The sequence below is a fragment of the Alexandromys fortis genome, unplaced genomic scaffold, assembly GCF_014885135.2.
Source record: "Alexandromys fortis isolate MF-2015 unplaced genomic scaffold, M_Fortis_MF-2015_v1.1 scaffold_44, whole genome shotgun sequence".
Taxonomy (NCBI): domain Eukaryota; kingdom Metazoa; phylum Chordata; class Mammalia; order Rodentia; family Cricetidae; genus Alexandromys; species Alexandromys fortis.
The window spans coordinates 4,345,117-4,368,225 of record NW_026067921.1 but is presented as its reverse complement, the minus strand read 5'-3'; the positions used below and the strand labels follow the sequence as shown (position 1 = coordinate 4,368,225).

General features: G+C 48.3%; 1 protein-coding gene across 5 annotated transcripts in view; it reads right to left on the bottom strand.

Moving 5' to 3' along the window:
* Scn10a (sodium voltage-gated channel alpha subunit 10) overlaps positions 1 to 23,109 on the bottom strand; it is a 90,923-nt gene that overhangs the window by 15,522 nt on the left and 52,292 nt on the right. For 3 of the 5 annotated variants that reach the window (XM_050141558.1, XM_050141559.1, XM_050141562.1), the window contains 6 exons: positions 14,023 to 14,382; positions 12,204 to 12,656; positions 10,521 to 10,661; positions 8,502 to 8,625; positions 7,120 to 7,274; positions 4,172 to 4,345 (listed from right to left, as the gene is read on the bottom strand). In XM_050141558.1, coding sequence (XP_049997515.1) covers positions 4,172 to 4,345; positions 7,120 to 7,274; positions 8,502 to 8,625; positions 10,521 to 10,661; positions 12,204 to 12,656; positions 14,023 to 14,382 — 1,407 coding nt within the window. The remainder of the gene's footprint in view (positions 1 to 4,171; positions 4,346 to 7,119; positions 7,275 to 8,501; positions 8,626 to 10,520; positions 10,662 to 12,203; positions 12,657 to 14,022; positions 14,383 to 23,109) is intronic. The other 2 variants (XM_050141560.1, XM_050141561.1) reach the window with 1 other exon arrangement.

Genomic DNA, 23,109 nt, shown 5'->3' with positions numbered 1-23,109 from the left:
TGGCTTTGAAGGCTTATAGCCTTGTCCTACTTCTTCTCCCCACCCTGCCTGCCTCTCTCTCTCTCTCTCTCTCTCTCTCTCTCTCTCTCTCTCTCTCTCTCTGCTTCTTGTGTGAGGGTGAGAGTGTGACCATCTAGCTCCCGCTGCCGCGCTTCTCTGCCTGTTGTCACGTTTCCCTGAGGTGATGGATTCTATCATAAACCAAAACAAACCCTTTCTTCACAGAACAGAAAGGTAACTAATATGCTTATTTTGAGGGATCTAAAAGTTAGTCTTGATTGTATCTCTTAGAAAATTGGGTTGGAAAGAATCCTGCTTGTGTGTATTTGTTTAGGTCCCTCTTGATTCCTGGCTTTGTGGCCCACTGGATTAAGACACTTTCGCCCTTTTTAAAATACAAGATTCAAGTGGTAAGGAGGGGGTCCGACCCCAAGTCGGCTAGTTCTCGTAGCTGTGCAGTTGTCTGAGCTCTAGCTTCAAGAGACATCTGAGGTCCAGCTGAGCAGTGAGTCCCTGTTGGTCTGCCGGTTCTCGTTAGGTGCTATCCCAAGGACATCAAAGGACACAGGCTGTCATTAAAAACAGCCACTTCTTGCAGGAACTCTCAAGATACTAGGGGGAAACATTCTGGGGACAAGCTTAGCTTTATGGGACTGTGAGCCAGACCCACAACACCCTGGATGGTGCTGAATTAGGGCTTAGATTACTTACCCTGGTGCCTGTTCCAGGACTCTGGAAAGCAAGGAGTTGACACGTGGATCCCTGTGTCTGAAATAATACCCATTCTCTGAATGGGTGGCCTATTCTACCAGGCCAACAGCGACCACAACAAACAGGATAGAAAGGACTTCCTTCTTGCATTAACACAAGGCTCCAGACACCATCAGGCACCCAGCTGTCTGCCTGGCTGAGGACAGCATGGTTCAGGGCCAGTTTTATGTCAGTCTTTTGCACATCCTTCAGGAAAAGCTGTTTCTTGTTCAAACTTTACCGATGGAGCAGACAACCCTGCCAAGCCCACCTCTTGTATCGCTCAGAACACCAGCTCCACAGCTTACCGTCAGGACTAATACTGCGCCTGTCTCCTCCACACTCTACCGAAATTCTGGCTAAGACCCTGGTTCCCCCCCACTTCCGCTCTTCTCTAGGACCTCAGCAGTCTGGGTCATGTGACCACAGCCTGTCTTTCTAGCCACATCCTGCTCAGGTCGAATGGTTCTCCATGTTGAACTTGTGGCTGTGGTTGTGCTTTCAACTCGGATTGGCCTTCCTCCGGCACCTCTCTGCTCTCACTTGTGTTCCTACAGGAAGCTTTCCGAGACACTCTGCCCACCGAGGGGAAGAAAGCTCATGCTTCTGTGTCACCTCAGTGGTGACTGTCCTCAGCAGTGTCCACCACACCCACCCTTTGAACACATTTACTTCTCTGAGTATGTCCCATCTAGGAAGATTAAAGCGGAAACTCCTAGGGGAGATCTCTCTCTCCTCCTACCCCTCTCTTGCTTTCTTTACCCTTCATTTCCCCTCCTCTCCTCTCTTCCTCCTCTCCCCTCTTTTCCTATCCATCTTCCACTTCCCCCCCATCTCTGTATCCTTCTTCCCTTCATTTTTTTTATCCTCCAAATCACTCCTTCCTCCCCTTCCCATCCATTCTATCCCCTTTCCTTTTGGGGGACAGGTCTTACTATGTAGCCAGGCTGGCCTCAGACTCCCAGTATTCCTCTGCCAGCCTCTCCGGTGCTGGGATCCTAGGCATATAACACTGTGCCTTGCCGACTGTCTATTTCTTGCTTCCATGTTTCCCAGAGCATTCCATGTAGCAACTTTGCATTGAAAAGATTTTGCAAATAAATATTTGATAGATGCAAGAAAAGAAAGAATCATGTCGGCATGGATGAAAAGATGGGAGGAAGAAAGGATCAAAGGCCACCAAAGATGGGTAGGATAGACAGTTGAGCGCAAGGGTCAGAGAAAGAATCAGAAAAAGGAAAAAGTATGGATGAAGGGAAAGAATGGATAGATGAAAGAACGAACAGCTAAGTAAAATGATGGACAGATGCATGATAGATGGAGAGCCATAGATGAGTGGAAGAAATTAGTGAATGGCTGAAAGTTTGAATAGGTGGATAAGCTGGAAGAGAAGGGGATGAATGGACGGTAGGGGGAACATGGCGGGGGGATAGATTGTGCTCTGCTTTCCTTCTGTGGCTGAGACGAAGCATCCCAGGCAGCCAAGGCGAAGAAGGGTTTGCTTGGCTCATGCTCCAGGCCACAGCCCATCATTGAGGAACTCAAGGCAGAACTCCAGCAGCCGTCACATCCTATCCGCAAGCATAGCAGAGAACAACGAAGAGCTGCTGCTTGTCTCCTCGCTGCTTCTACCCATCTGTCTTCCCTGTTGTACAGCTCAGGGATCAGCCCACAAACCGGTGCAGCAGACATTCAGGGTGGACCTTCCAACCCCAGCTAGCAATCAAGGCCATCTCCAAGGGCATGCCTACAGGCCAGCTAGCTGTAGACAATCCCTCAGTGAAGACTCTTTCCAGGTGGTCCTCAGTGGGGGGCATTTAAAACTGACAATCAGAGGTTGGCAAAGGCGGTCTGGAAAGATGGTAGACCACATGGATAAAAGGACGCATGCCTGGAGAGATGGTGAATGAGTGGTTGGACAGAAGGGTAAATGCCTGGATATTTGTTTAGAAGAGAGATACAGGGGTTAAACACCAGTTGGTGAGTGGACAGAGGAAGGCAAGGATGAAGGGAAGAGGAAAAGATGAGTGGAAAGGGACAGCTGGAAGGAAAAGGGCAGAGAAAGGACTCTTGGGAGGACGGAAGAAAGGAAAAAAAGAAGGAAGGAAGGACGAAGAAGTAAATAGTGGAATAGATGGGAAGATGGACACAGGGAAGGAAGGACGGACAGTCACAATAAAGAAGAGTCTCCTCTTCCTTTTCCCTTTTCTTCTTTTCGGGACAGGGTTTCTCTGTGTAGCATTGGCTGTCCTGGAACTCACTCTGCAGACCAGGCTGGCCTAGAACCCACACAGCTCCACCTGCCTCTGCCTCCTGAGTGCTGGGATTGAAGGCATGCACCACCACACCCAGTTTAAGAAGAGGCTTCTTAAGGAGATGAGGGCTGGAAAACAATGAAGTCTACACAAACAAGAGCTCTCGGCAGAGTGCGAGACAGAAGAAAGCATTGTCTTCTTATTTGTGAATAATTTCTTCACATGCAGAGGACTGTCACTAGGAACTCAGATTCCAGGCTTCTCAGGGTCCCCATGGCACAGTGACCTGCTACCACCGGCACACCGGTATCAGGAAAGCAGGGAGTTACATGCGGGCCCGTTGTGGAGATATTGCTAACTCAGGCTAGACAGAATATTCTGCACTGGATCCCAGCGAGCTTCAGGAGGCACATAGCAGACACAGACATGTTTCCTGACATTTCTGGTGTGCATGACCTTGGTGCAAGTGGCTGCAGGTGGAGGGAGACAGAGACAAAAGGGCTTTCCCTGCTCACAAAAACCCTCATCTAGACATCAGTGAGCAAGAAACACAGGCTGACATCTTGAAAAGCCAAGGAGATGTTTTCGCAGGGGGCAGAGCAGTGGAGCGATGGCAGAATGGGGGGGGGGCACATGGCCGATCTGCTGATGCAGGGGTTAGCAGTGAGCTTAGCTCCATGGTATCTACAGCACAGCCAGGACCGGAGACCATGCAGTTAGCAGGCAGCTTCTTTTTGTAGACCACAGGGCCCTGAGAGGTCCAGAGCCCCGGCAAGTGGTGAGAATTCAGGGCAGCCTGGGTGCCTGTGCCATCTTGCTTAGGATATGAAGGCAGAAGGCTGCAGCAGTTAACCTGACAGAGTCTGCAGGCCTGCAGCTTCACCTGAGGTCACAACAGTGTACAAACTGTACAAACTGTGAGCTTCCCGGTCAGGGCTCACCATTCACTGACATGCAAAGTTATCCTGACTTCTAACTCAGTGCTCAAAGCAGCCCCATAGAGACCATTGTCAGAGCCACATCTGTACCAGCTGCGGCACCAGTGCATGGTGAAATCCCCAGCTCCACCCCCACGGAGTGCATAGAGCTGCTTTTGTCCTAGCCACAGAACCTGTCCATGGTGAGATCCCCAGCTCCACCCCCACGGAGTGCCTAGAGCCACTCACATTCACAATGAGGAAGTCCAGCCAGCACCAGGCATTGGTGAAATATCTTTTGAAGCCATAAGCTACCCACTTGAGCAGCATCTCAAACACAAAGATGAAGGTGAACACTCTGTCGGTGTACTCCAGCATAGCCTTCACTCGGGGCTTTTGTTCCAGGTAGTTATCCTCAAAGGCCTGCAGGGACGAGAGAAGAATGGCCCATAGCAGTGGGGTCCTGACCCACCGCAAGGACCAGCCAGCCCTACCCACAGCCTCTGGGGAATAGCCTTAGTAGTCATCGCGGCCAAGTTTCCTTTCTTTGCTCTGAGGATTAAGTGGGCCGTGGAGGATGCACTGTGGGATAGGAGCTAACACATCGCAGCACACAGGGACACGCAGTCCTGGTGCCCCATAGGGCTGTTGGGTAGAAGTGAGAAAAGGAACCCTGGGTTAGATTTTGGAAGCAAACCAAAGGGATATTCGCAGTGACTTATTTTTAAAAATAAAAGCACAGAAGGATGACCACAGGCAGTCCACGAGAAAGGAAAGAATCACCAAGGAACTTCTGAAAATGAGTGTTTCATCTCATAGGTAATCAAGGAAATTCAAGTTAAAAAGAGGTGCCAACTTTTCCTTCCATCAGAGATGAAGATGGCCCCCAGTGTTGGTGTGTCTGCTGGGGATTCACTTTCAGGAATGACTGAGAGGAGTAAAAAAACAGCTCATACTTGGGAGCCAAAAGGCTGTCAAGTATCGGGTCAACATAGCTTTAAGGATGTGCTAAAGACGCTGGGTGCTGTCAGGGTCTATATGACTCTCTGCGTGAGGCGTCAACACACAGCTGCTGGTAGCAGTTCTATGGCATGGATCAAACTGAGTCCACTTTGGGAAGTGCTTCCTAGGTTAGATCCCCACCTCTGGGACAGTACTAGCCATTGGCGTTGGTCCCCAGTTTGCCTCCGTGTGGGGCAAGTCTATGGTACCCTGGGTGGTCAGGGCTCCTGTGCAATCAGCTGAGGCTGGACATCATTTCTCAGCTTCTTTCCCTGACACCCTGCTGTCCTCCTCTGCTTCATCCACAAGTAAGCCCCAACAAACTGTTGGATCAAGAGACATGGCTCCAACCTCTGGATCTCAGACCAAACCTAAGCCAGGTAGACATTCAAAAATCGCCAACAGTCGGTGTCTCCAACCATTACTCAATAGCTCTGTCTAGTGTTCAATATTCTTAGCAGTCATTAAATACCTCTGATCATCATTCAACATCTGTAATAGTCATTCAAACTCTCCAACCATCAAAAGCTCTGTTTATCATTCAACATCTGTAAAAGTCATTCAAAATCTTCAACTGCCATTCAATAACTCTGATAGCCATTCAACGTCTCTGGTGATTATCCCACAGCTCTGAAACCACTCAGTATTTCTGACAGTCATTCATTATTTCTGATTTTCATTTAAAATTTCCAAAAAGGAAGATGTGTGGTCCATGTGAGGTGTGGATGTAGGCACCGACTGAGTAAATGAGGGGCATGTTCCTATAATGAAGTATGTTGTGGCTGTTAAATGAGTTTGTATGAGCATATTTCCTGAGGAAATTTCTTGAGAAACCATAGAACACATACATACATTTATGTTTTTAGAATATTTATATATTCTGTGTATAAGAGAGCTGGGAAGAGCCACACCAAAGTGCTTTCAAAGTGAGTTTCTCTTTGAGTGACAGGAAAATGGTGGATTTTTTCCTTTATCTTTTTCTATAATTTCCAAGTTCCTTTTTCTCACTTCACTTTGTCAGATGAAAATCCATGTTGCTTTTTTTTTTAAGCACTCAAAGCAAAAGCATAAAGAAGACTAAATTTGGTGTCTGTTTGGTCCCATAGGAAAGGAGAGAGGGAGCGAAGGGAAGCTGCTGGGGGTGGGGCTGGGGCAGAACGGCTGCTGCAGGATTTGAGTGCTCCCCTGGGAATGGGGAGGTTGGCACTAGACTGTAGAGAGAGAGGAGGAGAGAGAAGGGAGCAGCAGCAGGGTACAGAGAACAAAGGGCACCTTTTGGGGCAGGCCCATGGGGAGATGGGAGCTCTGAGTGCTGAGGAAGGCAGATTAGCTTGGACCCCAGCTGAGTCTCTGACACCAGCATTTTTGTGTGTCAAAGTATTGGCTAAATGAGGACAGTAAGTCCCTTCCAATGCCTGTGTCCACTTGGCTTAATTAGGCTGGGCACTCATGGGGGAGAGAACCTTTCCCTGGTCTTCAGGGTCCAGCATTTGGCCAGCAGCCTCTGGAGTATTGCAGAGCTCCACAAGTTTCTATTCCCTAAAACCCTGCTGTTCAACGGCTCTCAGCTGCCCGTGTCTGTCTCAGCCTGCAGCTTGTCGGAAATGCAAGCTCTCGGGTTCTGTCATCTCGCCTCCAACTGGACCTATGTTTTCACACACTCTCCAGACGACTAGACTAGAGAAAATGATGCCTGAGAAGACCGTGAGACCGAAGAATCAGCGGGCACGTGGTTTGCTAAGAAGGGGAAGATGAACTTGGTCTTCCGAAAAAGCCAGTGTTTGGAAGACCAGGGGGTAGAAAGTCAAGGGTTTGGGGATCCTTTATGGGTAAAGTTAGGTTTTGCTGCTTTCTAGCTGGTGACAATGGGAGAGTCCTCTAACCATCTGAGTCTGAGTTTTCCATCTATGAAGTGGAGGCATGCAATCATTGCTGGAAAAGCTTGTATCTAGGTTTAGAATGTCATGGGAGGGGCATACTGAATACCTCCTATGTGGTGTACTGGGGAAAGCTTTCCCACCATCTGTGGCCTGGGGATTTTCTGCTCAAGTCTTGGGGGCAGCCCTACCGAGGCAGCTCTAAGGTCTTTAGATGAAAGCCCAACCCAGCTGGAGGCCACTAAGCCCGGGACCCCGGTTTCCCTTACCAGCGCCCAGCTCGAGGCCATTGAGCCTGGGAACCCCCGTTTCCCTTACCAGCGCCCCACTGCTGAGCAGGATCATGAAGATGATGAAACTCTCGAACCAGCTGTGCTCCACGATGCGGTAGCAGGTCTTCCGCAACTGCCAGCCCGTGGCCCACGGAAACTTACTGGTATTCACTTTGCAGCAGGGGCAGCGGCGAGTGCAGCCTGGAGGGAGAGGTGGTAGACAGGGTCCTAGTTAGCTCCAACTGTCAATTAGACACATCAGTCACTCTATGGGTATGTCTGTATTGTCGTGACTGCTAATTGATGTTGGAGAGCTCCGCCCACTGTGGGCAGCACCATCCCCTAGGCAGCCGGTCCTGGACTCTGTAAGAAAGCTAGCTAAGCGTGAACCTGTGGGCAAGCACACACAGCATGCTTCATGTTCCTGCTTGAGTTCCCTGCTCTGACTTCTCTCAAGGGTGACGGTGACTTAGAAGCCAAATAAATCCTTTCCTTCCCTCAGTTGCTTTTAGTCATGGTGTGTGATCATAGAACGGAAGGGGGAGTGGACTATATCGTGGGGGATAGTCGAGCAGGATGACAGCGTTCTGGCCTGCTGGGAAAGCCCATTATGCTCCATCAGGGAAGACTCCTTTCCTGGAGTGGTCCCTCCCCTTTCAGTCTAGCTCATTAGGTGCTCCTCCCATGCTGCCCTTACCATTCAGATGCTTTCCCCAGGCTTCTTCCTTTTTATAAATGAACCTGGTGGTCCCCATCCTCGTGCCCACACATCCCTTCGAAGACTGACACACAGTGAGTCCTGAATCTGATGGTACCTGGGAGGCTACAGCCTTACCCGTGCTGGACCTGGAGAGCCACATGTCTGGGACAGGGTCTGGGTCTAGCTTAACCCAGTTCAAATGGAAGCAGGGACTCAATGAAATGTGGTTCCCCATAATTCCTACTTATTTAAAGTTACTGAGGCCACAACTACCTTCGTGGTAGGAAGTATTTGTGTATTCGTCTTTCATGTGAGTGTCTATGGAGACTGTAGTGTGCCTCGCATTTTTAAATGCCAAGGGGGGAAGTGAATCAGCACAGGCCCCACTTTTCAGAACGACACCGAAGATATCACGGAGCAGACACTCCGTGGCCCTCCTTCCTGTGGTTCTTCATCTTCAACCAGGTCAGAGTGATACCATTTCAAACTCAAGAGGGCTGGTACACAAGGTGTACCTGAAGGGGAGGAGGGCAGACGGTACACCGAGTCTGTCTTTGCGGCATAGACAGTACTTGTGTCTGGCACAGGTGCCTCAGGCCTGGAGCGAGCCTGTTTGTTTGGTTCCCCTGGATGCTGGTCCATGGTTCTGCTCACACAGGCGCTGAGGTGAGAGCTGGGGCGGGACTCTAAACCTGATCAACATGGACAGATTTCCATGCTCCTTATACCTTCTGCGAAGCAGTCATCTGGCTGATCCAGCTCATCTGCCAGCTCGGGGATCTTCCTGAGGATTTCCTCTGGATCCGGGCAGTCCACTGTGCTGCCCTCAGAAGAGCTTGTGTCGTCTTCTCCCTGTAGGGCAGAGGCTCAGGGCAGTGAAGGTGGCTCTTTGAGGAACCTGGGACACCTGTCCCTGGCAAGGTTAGCCCCCTCAGGGCCCAGGCTCTGCTGTCAACTGCCTTGGCTTGGGACTCAGCAGCTAAGGCCGGGACACGGATGCTCCACGCGGAGCCCTGTGGCTTAGCTGGGGCCTGATGGAGAGCTGGCAATGGCCCGAGACGCTGTAATTACACCCATAAAGATGCTCAGCTTTCAATGCACTTGAATATTTAATCGGGGAGCTGTGTTGTGGGGCCCTGCTGTCCTCCCAGCGGCACTGGCCTGTAATGTCTCCAGACGAATTCAATTAGGAGGCAGAGCGGCTCTTGTGTTAGTGAACCTGATCACTTGGCTAATGGAACCAAATGGGAGGGTGGGTCCCCATCTGTCACTGACAGCACCTCCCTGCCCGGCCAGGGTTATGGCCAAGAAAACAAAAGCAGAATTCAAACATACACCCAGAAGTTATGTGCGACAGCACAGAGGAGGGGAAGCTAGCCAGGTGGTCCATAGATCAATTTAGAGAGGTATGATACCCACAGGCAGAATGTGACAACCCTCAGCCACCAGGGACTAAACGGCTTGTGTCCAGGGCCCCCAAACCCCATCGCAGCCCATGCCCTTCTTATCTGAGTCTGCTGTGGTCAGCCTTGCCTGGGCTCAAAGCCAGTTGCTGACATTCCTCACGCCGAAGGGCTCGATAAGTGTGTGTGTGGGTGAATTGTGTTTGCCTTATCTTGGCCCGGTCCAGTGGCTGTCACACAGCTGCACTTGGGAGTGAGGTGTGAAGTTAAAGTCTTGAGTTCCCTACAGTGGCAGTGAAAACACTAAAGATTCAGTGCTTTGTGCGCGTGTGACCGCGTGTGGAGGCACATGAGCACTGACATGCGTGCTTGCGGGAAAGCCCGAGGCTCAAGTCAGCCGTCTTCCTCAGCCGCTCCCTCCTTTTTTCTAGGCAGGATCTCCCACTGAACATGGAGTTCACTGACTTGCCTAGACTGGAGGACCACCAAACACCACAGATCCTCTTGTCTGCCCCTCCCCCTGCACAACACTGAGATTGTAGGAGTGGTCTAGCGTGCCCAGCTCTTTACCTGGGGGCTGCGGATACAGAGTCAGGTTTTCTGCACGCCCACCAAATGCGGTACCAGCTAAACCATCTTCCTCGCCCGAGACACTGCCTCTTCACAGGTAGCTCTCTCCACAAGCCTTTCCCCCAGGCTTTGTAGGTGACTCCATGGTTTATTTTTACCTCCTCCCGCATCCCACGGCTGAGTGTCCTCCCTGCTTGGTTTCTGTGAGGCTGTCAGCTCACCATGCACCTGGAGACAGCCTCCCTCCACCCCAGGCTGTTTTAGGCTAGAGAGAATGATGCGGACAAAGGAAAGAGGGAGCGCCCCCCAGGAAGACTCTCTCGCCCAGGAAACACCTCTACTTTGGCTGTTGTCTCCGAAAGATTACTTGACTCTCTTTGTTCGCTACCTTTGTTCCTTTCTTTCTCTTGGCTGTCATTTTCTGGGCACTTACTCCATTTCAGACGAGAACTGAACGTTTGATGAGCAGTATCTCATTTAAGCTTCCAAATAACCTTACCAAATAGGCACTGCCACACAGTTCTATAGAACGAACATGCAGAGGTTTAGGGGGCAGGAGCTGGCCCTGGGTCCCGCAGCCTGGGGGGGGGGGGAGAGCTACACTCTTTCGTCCCGTCCTTACAGCTGGGGGTGAGGTTCAGCTGCACGGCATCACGTGTGATTAACCAGAGGCTGGAGGAGGAGGCCCTGTGGTTGGGATGCACCTCTGGTCCTGCCCCCATCCTCCAAGAGTATCCATCCTGCCGAGCCTCTCCAGGGAGCGCACATACCTACCTCAGCAGGGACCTGAGGGGTGCTGCGACCCTTCCATCTGTCACCCAGGTACGGAGCCAGGTCCTCCGAGGACATCCCAGAGCCTGGGCTCTTAGGCACTTCAAGGCCTTCGTGCCTTTGTTCTTCCGGCAGCTGTGCCTGCTGGCGAGAGAGGGTCCATCTGGGTAACTGAGTTAATTTCCATTGCTCATTTCCGAATCTGAAGAGCTTTGGCAGCTGACAGGCCTCCAGAGCTGAGGCCCTCACACAAGCACCTCACACGCATGTGTACACGTGTGTGAAGTAAGCATGGGGGTGTATGTAACTTCTGGCTCCATCTGCATCTGTATGACCTTAGGAAATATATCTAATTTTTCTGATCTTTTTTGTTCCTTCTGTAAAGTAAAGAAGGTGAGAGTCACTTCATTTCGTTCTTTTGATCACTAAATATATTAATACTTGTTAAAGTACATTGCAGGAGATTTGGTTCCACAATAACAGCCACGGCCCTCAGTACCTTGCCAGAAGTCAAGCTGGTCACGAACTAAGGTCATCTGAGCACGCTCACCCCAAGGACTCCAAACTAACTGAACATGCGCTTGACTGGCAGACAACCATCAGAGAGTTCATATCCCTCACTCCCGGGAGGTGACACTGTGGCCTCGGCTGTCACTCAGACAAAGGAATCTAGAAAATGATAGTGGATAGCAGCAGCTGCTGGGTATAGATGACAACTGCGGGGGAGGAAGGCAATGGGAGAGCTGTGGACACCAGGCATAGATCTAGTGGCCTGGCCAGCAGCGCTGTGTGTACGTGGGGATGCTCAGGGGACCCCTGTACCCCTCATGGAACACAATGGATGCCCCGGATCACTGAGGTACCAGCTTATGGCACTAGGACCCCGTGCATTATCAGAAGGCATCAGGGTGCCTTAAAGTCTTTGGTTCTGAACATTTCCTCCCAACATCTCTTGTCTGGAAGAATTCTGTAAAGGTGTCAGAACAGCCAGGGGGAGGAGCTGCGCTGAGGCTGTGTTCTGATGACACCTGGTTCTGCGGCACACCCTTAGCCACTCATGGAAGAGCCCAGGTTGCTGGAGCGGGGGCAGCATATGTGAAAGACTTGTAATGGCAAGCGCCTTGGAGCGGTCTGGGCTCACCTGCCCCTGCCCCCATTTGTCTTCCTAAGGATGCTGAAGCTTTCTCCTCGCTGAGGTGAAGGAGCACCTCCTCTGGAATGCAGGGCATGGTTTCAGTTTCTGTTTGGCAGGGTTGCCTAAGCCTGGGTTGCCAGGATTCAGGGCGCTGCCACCCTGATGCTGGAGAGCCTCTCAGAGGGTTAATCTTCCTTGTTTACTTGGCTGGATTTCGAATCACCATGGAAACACACCTATAGGTGTGTCTTTGAGGCGGGAAGCCCTACCCTGAATGTGGGCAGTATCCCTGAAGACTGGGGTCCTGGGCTGAATAAAGAAGAGACACCAGCCTTCATCTCTGTTCCCCAGCTGTGACCCAATGTGACGATGTCATCCATCCGTGATGGAGCAGACCTTCAGACCAGGCGACAAAATGAGTTCTTCTTTTCCCTTTAAGCTGCTTCTATCGGATATGTTGTCACAGTGATGGGAAAAGTGACTAACAGGGTCACTCTCTGCTAAGGCTCCGCCCACTTCCTGCGGCTGTCTGCCCACTGAGGAACACTTACCTCTCCTTTGGGGCTCTCTTCCTTCCAAGAGCTCTGAGAATTCTGTTCAATGTCTTCCTCGAGCTCCTCGAGATCAGATTCTCCCTCGGCAATGGGGACTGAGACCCACACATTAGCATCGGTGATGAAGTCCCTGTGGTCTTCCTTGGGGCCGTTGAGAGCTGGCTTTGCTGGGCTCCCCACTGCATTGTTGACGGCACCAGCAGCAATGTGGTTCTCAGCTTTGGAGTTGGGAAGGGAGGGTTTTGCCCCGAGCTGGGGCTCCACCTTTGGCCAGCGGAGCCGGCAGTGGCTCCTGAAGTAACTGGAAATGGCCTGACTGGACCGATGGCCAAATGCCTGAATCCTGGCCAATGCTACCTGCAAGTTGTTGACCTCCCCATCATCCTCTGGGGCTGTGAGATTGTCAGCACTGAAGGAGTTCAGCAGCAAGGCGATGAAAAGGTTGAGCACCTAAGGGAAGGTGTGGAAGGGGAGGCACATCCATCACTTTGCATTGGAAGCCGAGAAAGAGAGAGACGGATTCTGGTCCTTGGTCTTACTCCTATTCAGTGTTGCTGGCTAGCATGGGAGATAGTGTCACCGCATTCAGGCGGCTCTTCCCTCCTCAGTCAAACCTCTCTGGAAATGCCTGCATGGGCACACCTAGAGGTGTGTCCTAGGTGGCTCCTACCAAGTCACATCAATACGGGCCACCACAGAGGCTCTCCAGCACCTCACTGGCAGAGTCTTGATCACTCAGGCCTCCTCTGCCCTGGGCTGTCCCTGCTCACCTAGAAGACTCATGTCTTCGCAGAATGCATGCCCTGGGTACCATGAGGAGAGTTTGGCGATGTCTTGGGTACCCTGCCTTGTGAGGACAAGGATTCCTCGCCACAGTAGGGGGCCGTGCTGCTGATGGCAAAGAAGCAACCAGAGTGTGGTGCGTTAGGTGGTCTGCCACGAAGAACTAGCAGAAGGCATGTGTGTCCTCGGGGAGCAGGGTGGGAAACAGACAAGTGTGAACGTGTGTTTATCCTCTCAGCTGCGCTTTCTCTAGTCTTTAAGACAGAGGCAAATTGACTGACTTCTAGAGTACAAGGTTCCGCTCTTAGGCCATACCTCCCTTCCGGAGCCCGAGGATGCGCACAGACACTCACTCACAGGTAGAGGGGGTGGAGATGGGGTGGAGAAGGAGGGCTGGGACTAATTGGTTCTCCCGAGGGATGTCCCCTAAACTTGAGAGCAGATTCAAACAGTGTGACCATTCAGATCTAAGCAGAGAGCCCTTTATGCTCCTTTGAGCACCGCAGACCAGGGAAAAACTTCCCTTCCATAATGAAAAGCCACATCTTTCACCCCCTGTAATTTAATTCTGCCCGTCCACCCATGAGTAAGCATTGCTTTCTTGGTTTAAAGCAAATTAGGGCCTAAGAAAGCCACTCTTCCGTTCCGAGTCACTCAGCTGGAAAATGCTGGAGGGGGGGTTTCCTCCTCGTCTACAGGCTTGTTCCTGGAAAGCCAGGTTGTCCCCTGAAAGCACACGTCCCAGTGTGTGTCCTACATGACTCTGATGAGTCTGAAGGCCCTCCAATCATTCCAGAGTGTTTGTATGTCTGTATGTGTGAGGATGTGCCTGTGGATGTCTGAGGACAACTCCTGCAGCCATTCCTTAGAAGGAGTATACCTTGTTTTTGTGTCAGAGTCTTCCACTTGCAAAATAAATAATAACCCACTAACTAGGAGAGGCAGGCTGGTCAGTAAGTCCCAGGGATCCGCCCATCTCTGCCTCCCCAACACTGTGGGGGTGTCACTCAGCCTTTGTGAGGTCCCTACTCACCACCAGGTTGCCCAGCACCATCACAGTCAAGAACAGGATGAGGCAGATGGATTTCTCGCCGACTTCCATGCAGACCCACATGTTCTCAATCCACTCCCCGCACAGGATCCGGAAGATGACGAGGAAGGAATGGAAGAAGTCACACATGTGCCAGCGAAGCTGCTCGTCCTTCCACAGAGCGACGCCGTCCTTGCGGCACCCGTAGTACTCCCCGAGAAGCTGCTTTCCGACCAGGGCGAAGATGAAGACGATGATGGCCAGGATGAAGGTCAGGTTGCCCAGCGCCCCCACCGAGTTGCCGATGATCTTGATGAGCGTGTTCAGGGTGGGCCAGGACTTGGCCAGCTTGAAGACCCGCAGCTGTGGAAAAGCAGACACTGTCTCAGGTCCTGGTCGCTCTTCTCGGCACCTTCTAACTGAAGTCCTGACTGTAAACCAAGCTTGTGGGATAAGCATCAGGTCATCATACAAGTTTGGGGAGCTCTCCGGAGGCTGCTTTCAAAGACTTTCCTTTTATAAGTTACTCAGCTATGATCATCCTCCAGTCGTCCCTAAGTTGAATGTACTCCCCTGATCTAAGTGGCTTATATTGGAGAGGTCAGTCTGTCATCTCTAGTCTGTCTCGTAGCCATAGACTGGACTCTTCCTGGACACGGGCCTGCTGTCTATCTTGGTTTAGCTCTGACTGGGACTCACAATAAGAACAACCTCACTCTTGACCCAAAGAGGAGCTAGCCTCCCTCACTTAGGGCACAGTCCACTGCCTCAGACACGCATTGGTTGACCATCTGTTGTGTCTTTGGATAGCTGACAGCCTCTGTGTCCCTACCGGCTCCGAAATACTTAAGTATGGTTTCATGGATCCAGAATTCACACATTCATGGGATTGACCAATCATCCTCCTTCTCTTACTGAAGTCTAGTTGTGCTTGGCATGGTCCTGAACTGGTTTGGGGGTGTGTGGAGAAAACGGGTGGGCTCCTTCTCCTATGGAATTAGTGGTTAGGGACTGAAATAGGATGAAGACTTAAACTCTTCATGGCAGGGCATGGGGTCACAGCTTCGACAGTAAAGTGCTCGCCATAGAAGAGTAAGGAACTCAGTTCAGTCCCTAACACCCAAATAAAAACCTGTGCAATACTGGGTGGTAGCAGTGCATGCCTTTAATCCTAGTGCTCGGAAGGCAGAGGCAGGTGGATCTCTGAGTTCAAGGCCAGCCTGGTCTACAGAGTGAGCTCCAGGACTGTCTCCATAACTACTGAGAAACCCTATCTGGAAAAAAAACCAACCAAACAAAAACAGCTGGGTGCAGAGGTGAGCACCTCTAGTCCCAGCACCTGGGAGACACAGGAGGGTTCCTGTGGTTTGCTGGCCAGCCAGCCTAGCTGAACTGGTGAACTCCAGATTCAGCTGGATAAAAGAGTAACGTAGATCCATTAGACTCATACGTGAGGGCCTTGCTCAGCCATCTACAGAGAAGCTTCCTCCGGCAGCAGATGGGAACAATACAGAGAGAAGCTTCCTCCATAGGCAGACGTTATTCAGAGTGACAGACCTTGGGACACTCAGTCTCTATCAAATCCCTCCCCTCGAGCTCAGGGAACCCTGTGTAAGAGGGGGCAGAAAGAGTGTAAAAGCCAGAGGAGATGGGGGACATCAAGAAAACAAGGCTCTCTAATTCATCGTGTTTAAAGTTCATATGAGCTCACAGAGACTGAGGTGGCCTCTCTGCACCAGGTCCTCTGTGTGGATAGTTAGAGTTCTTATGGGATTCCTGTGTGAGAACGAGTGGGTCTCTGATTCTTGTGCCTTCTCTTGGGCTCTTTCCCTTCTGTTTGTTTGTCTTGTCCAACTCCAATGTGATAGTTTTTGTTTTATTTTATATTTTATTTTGTTATGTTTCATTACTATACCTTAGAAGCCTGTTTGTTTTCTAATGAGAGACAGAAAAGGAGTGGATCTGGATGGGAGGGAACGTGGGGAGAAACTGGGAAGGGTAGAGAGGCAAAATTGTAATCAGGATATATTACATGAGATAAAATTCATTTTCGATAAAAGAAAAAAAGCAGTAGTGTGAATAGTGATTGAGGCAGACACGTGATGTTGACCTCTGACATTCACAAACACATATATGTATAGTTGCCCCCACAGGAACATATAGACATGAACACACACACACATGTGCACATGCACATACACATACAGAGAGTCTTATGTATAGATCTAAATAGACTGAGGTCTACAACAGAGCAAAAGTACTGTGCACAAAGATGCACAAACATTTGAAAATCCATTCATGTGATCCCCTAGTTCTCACAGGCTCCGCTGTCAGCAATCAGTCAACGTGTGTGCACAGAGCACCTACTTGGAGACACACTCAGGCCCATGCGCTAGGATGGGGGCTGAACAGAAAGTATGGTGGCCATCTCATCACCCACACGCAAGACAAACCCTGAGACGGTAGGTGCTATGTCCACACCGTGTCCGTCGGCTTGTCTGTGGGAGGAGTAGCCCTGCTCACGGTAGGCCTGCTCTGAAATGGACTGTCCTCCCAGTGGACACAGAGATTAGAGGAGCAGCCCTGGGCAGAAGCAGTGATAGACACAAAAGAAGATGGAGCGGCAGTCATTCAGTGGAGCCCTTTGCGGAGACAACAGGGAACACTGACTTTCCAAACGGAAGTCTTCGTTCTTACTAAGTTCTGGACAAATGGAAATGGACAGAGAAGATAAGGTCCCAACACTGGATAACAGCCTCTCACCACTCTGCAGAGCCTTGGGGACAGTGAGGGACACGGGGAGGTGTTTATTGGCACCTGAGCAAAGATATCAGGTATCACACTCTAGTCAGAATAACTATGAACGAAAGAGAAATGGCAGGCCAGAGAGATGGCGCAGCGGCTGCAGAAGACCAGGGCTTGCCTCCCAGCACCCCTGCTGAATGGCTCACAGCTGCCTGCAACTCCAGTCCATGGATGATGCCCACTTCTGGACTCCAAGGAGATTGCACTGACATGTACACACACACACACACACACACTTCTATCTATCTATCTATCTATCTATCTATCTATCTATCTATCTATCTATCGTTCTATCGTTCTATCGTTCTATCGCCTATCTATCAATCTATTTATCTATCTATCACCTATCTATCATCTATCTATCTATCTATCTATTGTTCTATCACTTATCTATCTATCAATCACCTATCTATCATCTATCTATCTATCTATCTATCTATCTATCTATCTATCTATCTATCATGTTAGGCAATGACACTCACCTTAATTGGACTTGGCTAAGAAAATTAATGGTTTCCTTAGGTAAAGCGAGAGGGTTAGATATTAATATTAGAACCTCCGTAGTGAGATTGTTAATTGCCATCATTAATCTCTTGTGAAACCATAAGCAAACCATGTATTCTCCTCAACCCAGTACATGGCTTGAGTCATCGTCTATTACTTTTGGTCTTTATAAAGACAAAACAAACAATAAAAATAACCAGGACCTGCCTACTGTGTTCCAAAGATATCTGGGCTTGGAGTTCCTGATTCTCAGCTGGTCAGTCAGCACACAGTAGGGAGTGTCCGCTGTGGGGCTGTGGCCAGGCAGCACACAGTAGGGAGTGTCCGCTGTGGGGCTGTGGCCAGGCAGCACACAGTAGGGAGTGTCCGCTGTGGGGCTGTGGCCAGGCAGCCCACTGGCTCCCTCTCATCCTGAATGGGCAGAGATAAGCACTAACTGCCCTGTGTCCTCGCTCCCCACGGCCATCACCTTTGCCCCGCCCATCTAATTATTCTCCACAGTCTTTGTCCAAAATATATTATGACAAAGAAATTCTTCACAGATCATGCAATAATTTATAAACAATCATTTTTGGCAGGTGCTGAATATTCATCTATAATTAATATACCACTTCTTTAATTAATCTCAGAATTAATATAAAAACTTCACTTTGAGGGAAACAGGCTAGAAAGAAGCCATGGTATTATGTGGCTAAAAACTGACTTGAAGCCAATTTATCTTAAACTCCCCCGCTTCTTCCTTCTTGCTCTCTTTTCATAATTATCCCGCCTCTCTGTTTTTCTCTCCCCTTCCACACCCCTTCTCTGGATCTCATGTAGCCGGTCTGGTCTCATACTCACTATTTATCCAAGGAAGCCTTTGAATTCTTGATTTTCTTATCTCCACGCCACCAGCCCTGGGATCACAGGGCCACTACACCTGGTTTTATGTGGTACTGGGGACGGACCCGGCTCTTCATGTGTGCTAAGCAAGCACTGATCTACAGTTTTCTTTAATGAAGATTTTTTTTTCTAGAATCGAATGAAAGGCAGATCTGATCTCCATGGAGGAAGTCACCATTTGATGATGAAACAAGTCTTATGGTTGTAAAAGAAATCAGAAGACAGGGGTACCCGATAGTGCATGTTGAGTTCTCCTCCCACAAATATTGCAGAAAATGTAAAATCTTAATCACACCAATAACCAATGGGTAAAGTATGCGTTTTATCTAAATATTAAACAAGCGTGAAGCTTCAATTTACTTCCCTTCGGATTCAAAGGAAAGCAGTTTCCCGTGTCCCTGGCAAACACTCAGCGTTGAGATGCTGGGTTGATGCTCGGAATGGAGATGGAGGCAATTCAATGCACAGTACTTCTGGGCCCAAGAGTGACACCCTGTGATTTTCTGTGCCTCTCCCACAGCCCCCACAGAAGCCACCCACTGAGGTGGGGATACCATGAGATGGGATAATCCCGAGACCTGAGTTACCCTTGGAGCAAACTCTCCAACCAGTGACAAGTATGCTACGCCACTCCACAGACTGAGAATTGTTACTGAAAATAATTGTATTTATTCTGACTAGCATAGAAATTGGTTCATTGAAAAGAGATGACGCCATTTAAGAACCACACTGTGTGTGCCACTGGCTTTGTGGTTATACTGTGAACAACCAGAAAACTGACAGAAAAAGACTTGGAAAGTGTTATTTCTATTATTCAGTGACAAGCACATTGCTTGTCATAATTCCAGGGTAGACTGTGAGTTTCCTGAGCTACCATGAGAGAAAGGTTTGTAAAACCCGAGAGTTGGGAGGCTGGGACTGAAGGCCGGTGGGTAGAGGGCTTGCTTAGCATGTTCAGGATGCTAGGCTCGATCCCCAGCATTTCGTAAACCGTGGTGGTGCATACCCATAATCCTAGCGCTTGGGAGGTGGAGGATGGAGGATCGGAATTCAGAGTCATTTTCAGCTACAGGGCAAGCTGGAGGCTTGTACTACAAGATCCCACCTCAAAACCAAATCAAAGGAAACATCTTGTACTTGAGTATCAGTTTGTGGCTGACTATGTTTATCAAGATATTCTAAGACAGACATATGATTCGGGAATATCTTACAAATGTATAAGAAATGAAGAAAATAGAACCCAGACGTTTTGCTCCTAGCAGATTTGCGGAAGCACCTTGCTTTTCATAACTAACAATGAAATCACGTCTTTGGGTATTAGAAACGAGTTAGCAATTCTGAGGAAAAGAAGCATTTTAAGTCGAGCTCACACTGATGATGACTCACCATTTCTATTGAGAAAGAAAGGCCACGGTGAAAGGAAAGAACTGAGGATCACGTCAGAGAATGCGCTTGTGGGTGTGTGGGTCATAATACAGCCCTGGAGCCGGCTACGTGGTTAAGGAAATGGCATCACACAGAAAATCAGGAGCTCTCGGGACTTACAAACCCTGCCTCTCGCTCTTCCTAAGAGGGAAGCAAACCATGAGGACTGCAAGGCTGTCTTCAGGGGCAGCAGATCCCGTCTGCAGAAGCAGAGCTAAGGCCTGAGACTTGCACCAGACTGGGATATGGGTGAGAAACAGAACTTGGCTGGATTCAGTGGCTGAGATTTTGAGTTCTCTACTTAACTAATTTTTTTCTTTTGGAGCTGAGGGGTGGAATACAGGTCCTTGTGGATGCTATAAAAGCACTTTATTGCTGAGCACAGCCCCCAATTAAAAATATATAAAATCAAAACACTTGCTATGTAATGAGCTGAAACAAACAGTTGTTATAAAATGTAACTGTCCTGGGAGAAAGTAAAGATTTTAGCTAACTTTTAATTTCGACTAAGCCAACAACTGACGCTGTAATTTCAAAACCAACTGCTCAAAGAATTAAAACAGGACATTTAGTAAAAAAAAGAGGGGGGGCATAATCAAAGAGAGGTGGGGGAGGGGAAAAGAAGACAGCTGAAAAAAAGGAGGGAGAGAGAGAGATCAAGTTAAGATAGATGTTCATTTACTTGGAGATGGATGTACTCAGTGCTTTGGCTAAAAGATGAAGACTGGCTTGCCGGCACTGAGCAAGGACCCGACGTCTGACTGTATGTGACCTGCAAGAGGCACACGAAGGTGGAAGTAGGAGCATGGGGACAAAGATGCTGGGCAAACTCTAAAGCAGAAGAAAGCAGGCTCCATAATTACTGTCAAGGAAAAAACAGACTTATAAAAAAAGGTAAAAACAATCTTTATAGCACAAAGAAGGTTATTCTTAATAATAAAAGTTTGATAATACCAGGAAGCTATAAAACTTAAAATATGTGTGCACTCGGTAATCCAGACTCAAGACAGAACCACACGAGCAACAGATACACCGTAATCACAGCAGAGATATTTTAAGCACTACTTTCTCAGTAATTGCTATAACAAGCAGTAGACAACAATAAGCCAGGGTATAAAATGTCTCCTGTCATAAAGTTTCTCTACCCGCAGCACAGAGGCAGCGCTGTAGCCCACAAGGGCACAGAGGCAGCGCTGTAGCCCACGAGGGCAGCAGACTGGTCCTAGCTAAGGTGTAGGAATATTTCCAACATACCGAGCCAAAAAGAAGGGATGGATAAGATGTAAAACCTTAAAACCAACAACATCCATTCTTTGACTTTAATACAACAGGGCTAGAACCCGACCACACAACTGGAATCCCCCACGTTCTGAAATGAAGAACGGCTCTTCCTATTAACCCTTGAGTCCAAGGATAAATCAAAGTTGAAATTAGGAAGCATTTAGAATCAAACAAGGAAAAATGGACAGATTAAAGCAGTTCTTAGAAGGAAATAGAAGTCTTACATGAATATATAAGAAAAATAGATCGAAAATTGTATGTTACAAAGTTAGGAAAGAACAAAATATGAAGGCTGGAGAATGTAATTAAGATGAGACGCACGATTAATTGAAATCGGAAAACATCAATGATGCAGAGAGGATCAATGGGCTACAAGTTGGTTCTTTGAAGAAGCTAATTAAATTGATGGCTCTTAACGAGACTAATGAAAAATGACAAGAGCAAACACGAGTAATCGTTGCTAAGAAAGGTACGGCATGAACACAGCTGACAAAGACCCTTCATGAATAAGAAAGCACCTTCAACTCCATGACAATAACACTAGACAAGAAGAGTCCATCTCCAGAGCAAAAACCATTTACTAAACAAGCCTGAGAAATAAAGCCGGACTCGGCTCAAGACATCAGGAAAATCCAATCACTAAGGAAAGTCCCGATCCCAGAGACAACTTCCCTAGAGAACGCTATCAAACTCCTAAGGAGCAAATGATTCCAAAACCACATTCTGCATTAAAAAAGGAAATATTTCTCAGTTTTTTCAAAGAGTAGCATAGGCTTGATATCAAAACCTAGGAAAGATTATGTAAAATTAAAAAACCCAATTTATGAAAATGGATGCAAAAGCCTCACAGATTACTAGCAAATTGAACCTGTTCATTTAAATGTATTAAACTTATTTATTTTATTAAAAAACGCATCACCAACAAATTGTGCTTACTCTATGAATGTAAAGATTCAGCAACGGAAACTCAATTTTTAAAAAATAACGTGTGTGTGTGTGTGTGTGTATCTGTGCATCTGAGTCAGTTGCCAATGGAGGCCAGAAGAGGGTGAAGGATCCCCTGGAGCTCCTGAAGGTTGTGAGCCACAGCGTGGGTGCTGAGAACCAAGCGGGTCCTCCACAGGAGCAGCATGTGATTTTAACCACTGGCTGTCTCTCCAGACCCTACAGTTATCCCAATGTTATTTTCTCTTTCTTTTAGAAGTAGAATAAATCTGATCTCTCTCCCTTTTCTGTTTTTCTTTTTTTGGTTGACGTGAAATATGGGACAGGAGGTGATGTCTCTGTTTGTGTATATATGTGTAAAGATCAAATTAGGTAATTAGCATACATGCTATCATCACCTTTATCATTTCTTCTTGGTAAGAACATTCAGAATCCTCTCCTGGGCCACTTTGAAATATGCAATGCATCATTATTAACTGTTAATGGGATTGTCTTATATGCAGAACAATGGTCTGATAAAATTAAAGATCTATTCATGATAACTACTTAACGAAAGAAAACTGGTAAAGGTTTTTTATTAAAGAAAAAGCTTCAGAAGCGTCAGGCTTGTTGAGATATTGCGAGTATTGTCTTTGCAGTCAAGAAAACAAGGTCGTTTGTTATTAAGACTTCTTTTCAGTGGGTACTAGATGTCCTAGCTGGCGCGGTCACATAGTAAGAAGAATCAAACGGCACAGGGCTTAGAAAAGAAAAACAAAATGTATTGTTTGCACATGATATGATCATGTTGAAAAATCTAAAAGAATCCATGAATGAACCATCAGAATTAACAAAGGAGACTTCCGGGTACAAAAATATTAACTATCAGAATACTGGCTCAAACTAGCAAAGACCACTTCAAAATATGTAAGACCTGTATGGAGAAATGGTGGGAAAATCATCACCTTGGAAGGCTGAACTGGATGGAGAGGGTGCTGTCTTTATAGATCAGCAGATTACATAACACAGAGTCTCGGTTGCTTCCCACACTGACTGCTAGACTTTATTGCAGTCCGGATGAAGAGAGGACTCAGGAGTTCTGTGTCTGTGTAGCTGTGGACATAGCTGCTTCTCTAAGCAGACTGGAAGCCAGAGGCCAGCACATTCTCAGAGTGAATTAACTACTCTTCTCTTTGCTGTAATCAAGCAGGAAGAATTAAGAGGGTTAAGGGAACACAGTCCATTATGCAGGAAGGGATGGTGGCAGCG